An 8,296-nucleotide genomic window follows, 5' to 3' on the forward strand; every position below is an offset into this window, starting at 1 on the left:
CTGCCTTTCTAAAATACACGCTGCAACAACATCAGCAGAGTCCCCACAGACTGCTTAATATTGCTGGGTAAGTGGGATGAGATCCCCTGCTTTCAGCCAACCATTTGGTTTGCTGCCTCCTCAGTATGAAATTTTACTTCTCACCAAGGGCAATGTATAAGACAAATTCTAGTTATCGCACTTGCCTCTGCAGAAGAAAGAGGCACAGGGATATGGAGGCTGTGCAACAGCCTCCATTACTGGGAATTTACTGCATAAAACACAGATTGGTGAATTCAGGTCATGAGCAGGAAAAAAAAAATCAGTTCAGGGAGCCACACGTGAGGATATGTGCACACTCTTTTGAACATCCTGCTGGACTTGGGAAAGGACTTCCCTGTTTTTTATACAGGGCTACCAGACCAGCTGACAAGTCTAAGGGAACCTGTATAAGAAACCAGCCAAGATTAGACACCTATTTGATTTACTGAGAAAAAATACATTTGTATAAAATAATGTGCTATTTAGTGTCCTCTCCTCTTTTGTGAGCAAGTAGTGCTTGTGTAAGGTGTATGCAATAGATATAGCATAAGTTACAATACCTCAGGTGATTGAAGGCTATTCAAACAATAGTAAATTCAGCCAAAAAATGAAAGAAAATTCACAAGTAATGATTGAAAGTGCAGTTCTAGAAAAGACTAATTTAAGCTCTGATTTGGCAGATCATCTCATCACCACTTTACAATTTTACAAATTTAACTCATTTTGTTAAATGAAGTAGTGAACTTCTCTAAAGTCTCTTTGAAGGACTTGATCAAGTAAGCTCCCAGTTCATTGTTTGTCTCCTGAACAGCTGCATCATAACTCCCAAAGAGTGGTGTTGAAGCCTTCACATCCTCTCTATTTGCTTGGAGTAAAATGAGGTTAAGCTCTTCTGCTACCCTTTCATATTTTTGGTGATCATATCTGCAAAGACTGGTATCATCAATGGGGTAAGTGATGCCAATAGGGTAGCAATCCCTTGGAACTGGGAACTCCACGTTTTTCAGCATTGGCAATTCACAGAGAAATGTGAAAAGGTGTTTAAGTGCTTGGGATGACAGTGGATTTCCAATAAACTTAAACTCCTGTAGTTTCTGGCAAGGACTTAAACCTAAAATCAACATGTTGACATGAGTGTCTTGGATATTACAGTCCTCCAGGGTAAGACTCCTGAGCACTGAAGAGCAATGGCTGAGGAGCTTAAAGAATGTTGATGGGTAAAGCTCAGGCAAATTATGACCACTCAGGTCCAGGGCTTCCAAGTGATTGGCATGGAAACTATTGGCTAAAAAGGCCATATCAGCATGGTTCAAGGAGCAGTTAGAAACGTCCAGAATCTTCAGTGGAGTTTTTAGTGGGCTGCAGAATTAAAGAGAAAAAAAGTTTTATGGTACAAAATGTTGAAAAGCTACATAAAAAAAATTTCACGCATCTAGACACATTATGAATGCAGCCATCTACCACATTATTTTTTCAAACCTCTCTTGAAAACAGAAGCATGTGAAACAATAGCAAGTATATTTTCCTCCTGAAATTAGTTCCATTAATTATCTCCTTTGCATTACTCCACCATGCTATTTTAATGGGGATTAATTTATTAACATTCTATGTATCTATTTTTTAACCAGTTATATGTTGTCAAGTGTCTGTGACTTGCTGAACTAACAGCAGATCACTACTATCATAAGAGCAACTTTTTTCTTGTAGAAAGCTGCTATTATTCCAGGGATTTAGATAATTTCCATTAAGGAAGGATTAATTCCAATGTGAAAACCAATCAGTATTCTGACAGGATATCTGGTTCTGTTTCTAGCTTTTTTTTTCCTGCTACATTTTTTAATGCCCAAGAGGTTTACACATTATAGTGTTCTGGAGTTGCAAAGAGACCTTCTGATGAAAAAGGTTGGAAGAAGTGTAATGGAGATTATACTCAGATATTCATGTTAAATATAAAATACAAATGACAAATGAAAATCAAGAGATCGCTTTCATGCTTACTAGATCTTAGTGAGACTTCTGCCACAGGGCTCAGATGGATCAAGCTTAGAAACTTGCAATTGATTTCAATTGCATCCATCAATATATGCAGTATGCTACTCACAAATTTTAAACAAAATAGCTTCTTGTATAGGAAGAATTCTAGACCAAGGTGATTTGTCTGGATGAAACTTTTATGTGCCTTTTTTTTTTTTTTTTTGATGCTCTGAAAGCTTACAATTAACTTATTTCCTGTTCAAATATGAATACTGCTCACTGGTAGTTTGCTAGCTTTTTGCAAATTGCCAGTTTTCCACAGGACTTCATAATGAATATTCACATATCAGTTTAATTTGCAGTACAGAAAAATATCAGATCTCTCTTGTCTTGACATCAAGAGACACAACAAGCAAACGAAATCAAAGTCTCAAATGAGAATCTACTATTCCCCTGCCTCCTTAAAGTACAGTATCTGTGGAAAAATATATTTACTGACTGTTCTTTAGAAGACAAAAATTCACTAGACGGTCTAAAAAATACTTGGAATACAACTCAGGACTTGCATTAAAGGCAGTGCAAGCTGATTAATACATACGTTCAAATTTAAAATGTCTGGGTATACCAGCCTCTTATGTGGTAGCTAAAAGTATATTCTCACCAGATGGACTCTGGAAAACTAATCAAAACAGTCAATTTTTTTAAAAGTAATGAAGTGTATTAGGTATGCATTGGCATACCTAATGATCAACAAATGATCTTTCCTAGCTTCCTGCTGCCCCTTCCCCCACACACCCCAAGATACAATCACTTCCCCTGCTCTCAGAGATTCTCAGCTTGCTGGTGGCACAGAGTGCTCTTTTTTACAGTGTGACTGAAAGCAGGATGACCACATTACCTGAGAAGTTTCTGTATTCTTCCAGTGAGTATAGAAAATGACATATTCAGCTCAGTGAGCTGCGTCATTTCACCCATCTTTTCTCCAATGTGAGCAAGCATCTGTTCATCTGTGGCTGTGAACCTCCGCACATTAAATGTTCGTGCTGGCAAGGTCAAGGACATCAATACAGGGAAGTGGATATTGTTGAAAAGCATTTCCAAGTGTTCCATTTCCAAGTGAACATTATGAACTATTTCCAGTTTACGCAACAAGGAGGGATCAGTGAGCTTTATGATATAGAAGAATTTCTGCAAGCTCAGGTTGTCAGATCTGAATGCCACACAGCAGATTTTCAGTGGACAACTGCATTTCTTCAACAGGGCCTTCACGACCAGATCATAGTTCCTCTCTGTAACAAACAAGTCAATTAGCACATTGATACTGATTTCAAAGGTACCTGGATTGCACTGTGCTTGTTGCAGGTAAACCAGCAGTTCTGAACAAAGCTTAGAGAGCAGCTGTGTCCTGGCCCACCTCCCCATTGTCTTCTTGCACTTACAAAACTGAACTTCAACATCTTTTATACCCGTCAGATCGACCACTCTCAACTTTTTCATGTAGGGAGGAGACTGATTCAGCACATAGTCTCTCAGCCCTGTCAGACAGCTTTCCAAGCACACTGAGCATGTTCTATGGCTCAGGTCTTCCTGGTAGTCCAGAGTAGCTCCCAAAAGTTTTCCCATGTTAAAATCAAAAAGTGGCCAGTTCTCTACCAAGTCATGAATCACTTCCCCTTGCTCCAGTAAATAGCTGGCTTTAAAAAGAAGCGGAAAAAGATCATGGGCAACAGCACCGAGACTCTTCCTGGCAAACTCTGCATTTGACACGAATGCTTCCGCGCTAATGAATCGGAGAGACTTCATTGTTGTTCTGGACTCCTTACTGTCATGGAGAGTGACTTCTATATTTAACTAAAGATCCTGGTTGCTTATGAGCTTCTATTTTTATCTGCAGCTGCTGTTTGCTGCTAGCGGGAGTCTGGCAAGCCAGAATGAAGTCACATGCTGCTTTCTATTTTAAAGCTATACTGTGAGTCTGCAGTAATCATCTGTGAGATCTGCAGTCAGACAGCTTTTAAGCCCTCATATTTACATCAAAGATAACTCAAATAAATACAGACTGCTACCCAGCAGGAACAGTAAGGTCAGTGCAGCACATATACATAAGAATATTGCTGTACTTTTTTATGCCATACAAAAAAAGCTCTCAGAGTTCAACTTAAATGCATAACATGATCTGTATTCCAGGGGTCTTTTTTTCCATGAAAGATGCTATGCTGGGGATTCCCATGCTGATTTCAATGGGGATGATTTCCCAGAGTTAACATAGACCTTCTCCTAAAAACTACAGTCATTGAACTACATCAATATCCTTCCTTCCATTTTGCACTTCCTGTCAGCAAGGAATAGTTGATACAGTTGCTACAGTGGAAAAGACAAAGACTCTAGAAGAGCTCAGTACCTTGATGACCAGGATACTTGCTTGTGGTAGGAGACTGAAGGTTGATTACAAGACAAGCTGAACGAAACAGAGCGATGTTAAAATTCTCGCATAACTTTCCAGGCAAGCATGTTATTGCTCTTGCTTTGAGCAACAGATGGTCTTTTCTTTCCTGTTATTTGAGAAATTATGGTTCTATTGTGATACTGAATGAGAAAACATTCAGAATCTATCCAGGCTAGGAGAAAAGCCTCTGTCATCCAGCTATCACAAGAGCAGAGATGATGTTTCTTTCTTTCAATCTGGCACTTCGTCCCAGAGGAAGCAATGATGGACACTTCCTTTACCTCTCATGTGTTCTGCTAGGCAACCAGTGGGATGAAGATTTCCTTCAAGCTGTGCTGATCCTGCTTTTCCAAAGAATTCCACATCTGTTTTGCTGTGAAAATTTCACACCACACTTCAAAGATTCAGTTTCTTTTCTTTTTTCAAGTAAACACCTTATGGAATACTTAAATATTTTATTAAAAGCAGAAGAAAAATCCTAAATATGCTTTAAATTACAGGAAAGAGGCATCTCTTTTAGACGTTGTCATTCTGAGGAAGATTTTTATTTTTGCAGACTTTTGGTTTGTATTTGTATTAATTTTGCTTTCAAATGAGTGGTAAAAAACACGCAAGGAGAAATAGATAGGACTTGACAACATATTAAATATTTTCCTCCATTTTTCAACTCCAGTTTGTTCATTTTCAACTCCAGTTCATCATCTGATGATGATGTTGATGATGTAGGTATTACAGTGTTTTGTGCAACTTTATGTATGCTGAAAATGGCCACATATACCTGATCTCTGTATGACAAGAACAATGTACAAATTGATTGAAACTTTTGTCAGTTTAGTTTTATCACCTTTCAAAATGGAATATGGTAGTCCTTAAGTTTTTATCTGTTTACCTAGTACATCTGGACCTCTTTATCTCCCAACCTAATAAGTACATTTGGACTTCTTTATCTGCTTACCTAGTACATTTGGACCCCTTTATCTGCTTACCTGGTGTATTTGGACTAGTGGTCCAAAAGTTCCAAGATAAATTACTCTACTATTGGCCCAGATTTTTATAAAAATATAGCAATAGGAATGCTGCCTGGTTGTGTAGGGATGGGGTTAGAAAAGCCAAGGCTTGGCTGGAGCTGAACTTGGCAAGGGAAAGAACAATAAGAAGAGCTTCTATAGGTATTTCTGAAAAAAAAAGAGAGGTCAAAGAAAGTATACTCCTCTGATAAACACAACTGGGAAACGGATAATAACAAACTAGGAGAAGGCTGAGATCCAAGTATTTTGCCTCAGTCTCCACTGGCAAATCTCTCTTTCCACATCTCTCAAGGCAGGGATTGAGGGAGCAAATTCCCTCCCACTGTAAAAGAAGATTGGGCTTGTGACCACTAAGGAACCTGAATGTCCAGAAGTCCATGGAAACTGACAAAATGAATCCCAGAGTCCCGAAGGAGCTGGCCAATGCAGCTGCCAAGCCACACTCCATGATACTTGAAAATTCATGGCGATCAGGTGAAGTCCCAGGACACTGGAAGAAGGGGAACATTGTACCCATCTTTAAAAACGGTAGAGAAGATGACCCTGGGAACTACTGGCCTGTCACCCTCACCTCTGTCCCTGGGAAGATCCTGGAACACGTCCTCCTAGAAGCTGTGCTAAGGAACGTGGAAAACAGGGAGGTCATTTGGGAATATCAATACAGCTCACCAAGGGCAAGTCCTGCCTTTCCAGTCTAGTGGACTTCTGTGATGGAGTGACTACTCAGTGGAAAAGGGAAGGGCTGTGGCTGACATTCGTTGGCCATTCTGTAAGGCCTTTGATATGGTCCCTGACAAAATTCTTCTCTTTTAATTGTAGAGACATGGATTTGGTGTGTAGACTGTTTGGTGAATAAGGAATTGGCTGGACAGCTGTATCCAGAAAGTATCTGTCAAGAGCTGAATGGATATCAGTGGGAAACGGTGTCCCTCAGGGGTCCATATTGAGACAAGGACTGTCTCAATCAATGACACGGTGGCAACTCTCAGCAAATTTGCAGATGACATCAAGCTGAGTGTTACAGCTGACTTGTGAAAGGGATGAGATGCCATCCAGGACTTGGAAAAGCTTGGAAGTGGGCTCATGGGAACTCATGAGGTTCACTAAGAACTCATGAGGTTCACTGTGTATCAACACAGACATGAGAGAATGGAGAGCAGCCCTGAAGGGAAAAACTTGGATTGCTGGTGGAGATGAGCCAGCAAGGTGCACTCACAGCCCAGAAAGTCAACTATATCCCTGGTTCCATCAAAAGCAGTGAAGCCAGCAGGGCAAAGGAGAAGATTCTCTCTCTCCCCTCTGGTGAGACCTGACTGGAGTCTAGACTTTCATTATTTACCTGTTTAGGAGCCCTTACATCCTTATCTTGGCATTTCTATATGAAAAACTATCTAGCTTCAGCAGTCTAACATCCTTATCTTGGCATTTCTATATGAAAAACTATCTAGCTTCAGCAGTCTAACCTTGTGTTGTGGTTTAAATCCAGATGGCAACTAACTCCCATGTGGCTGCTCACTTGCTCCCCCCTCCCCAGGGGGATGGATTGAAATGAAGTAAAAAGGGGGGGAAAGGCAATTAAAAACCAAAAACCAAAACCAAAACCAAAACCAAACCAAACCAAACCAAACCAAACCAAACCAAACCAAAAAAAAAACCAAAAAAAAAAAAAAAAAACAAAACAAAAAAAAAAAACACCACCCAACCACCCAAACCCCCACCTCTAAACAAGACCTGAACCACATTCATGGTTCCTAACAATAGGACCATGCTGGTTTCAACAACCCAAGAATATTCAAATTTTTCAGAAGCCCCAAATGCCACTGTAATTAGCCTAGAGAAGGGGAAGACGTGGGAGAATATAGGTGTGATTGTTAACAGTTCCCACCAGATGGCTCCCGAGATTCAGAGGTGTTGTAGTGCCAAGCAGGCAGACAGGATTAGGTTCATGACCAGCGAATCTATCACCTCATAAGTCATTAATACAAAGTACAAAAACGTTATAACCTCAGCCCAGGCATCAAAGGTGATAAACATCACATCAGGGGACACACACTGCAATAAGCTATTACATAACACAACTCTGAGAACAAGGACAATAGCCCTGAGGCCAAATTAGGCTTACATATGCAAATAAATTAGTAATATTGTTAATTGCTTTCCTAAAAGTGTTTATTGTGAAGCTCAGAACTCTGCTATTTTGTACAGAAATTTTCTGACTTGCCAAGCTGTCATGAAAAATTTGAAAAGTCCATGGCACTTGTGTTAGAATCGGATCTGTGTAGGTGAGATTTTACATCAGCTTCATCTATAAAGAAGTAAAGAAGTTATTACGTCAGGCATAGTTGCACAAGACAAGTAATGCTAATGATTGAAAAAAATCATAGATTTTACAGAGTATAACATGAACATCATAGTAATTATTTTACATGAAAATGAAGTAAAATAACAGTTTTCACTCACACAAATTGATAGATTTGTTTCAGCTCAGTCTTCCTCCTCTCTGTCAGAATGTTTATGACTCAGGTATTAATCAGGTATTTGTTAAAGATTGATCTTTCTCTTCCATATTTAATGAACAATCATCTGGCACCAGTTGCACTCCTTTCTTGTAATACTGATAGGGGAGGGAGAGAAAAACACCCAAACCATATTTTTGTCCATCTAGTTTTTTAAATAGTGCTCTGTTGTGCTGGGGTTTTTCAGTTTGGATTTGGGTGGGTGTATAAGGAAAGAGAACATCACCTTAGCCTTGTCAATCAAAACCTGGAAATCTTCTTGCAGCTTTCTTATTTCCTCCAATCAAGGCTATCCTCAATCTTAAGGGTCA

The 8,296-nt window shown here is 39.5% G+C and overlaps 1 protein-coding gene across 1 annotated transcript; it reads right to left on the reverse strand.

The window, feature by feature from the left end:
* Window positions 1–242: 242 nt before the first annotated feature.
* On the reverse strand, window positions 243–3,803 carry LRRC14B (leucine rich repeat containing 14B). Its single transcript, XM_083870875.1, has 2 exons — window positions 2,894–3,803; window positions 243–1,380 (listed from the first exon to the last, which is right to left on the reverse strand). The coding sequence occupies exons 1-2, from the start codon at window positions 3,796–3,798 to the stop codon at window positions 735–737; spliced, it is 1,551 nt and encodes a 516-aa protein (XP_083727001.1). The 5' UTR covers window positions 3,799–3,803; the 3' UTR covers window positions 243–734.
* Window positions 3,804–8,296: the final 4,493 nt, after the last annotated feature.

Source organism: Zosterops lateralis, assembly GCF_965231275.1.
Source record: "Zosterops lateralis genome assembly, chromosome: 1".
NCBI lineage: Eukaryota > Metazoa > Chordata > Aves > Passeriformes > Zosteropidae > Zosterops > Zosterops lateralis.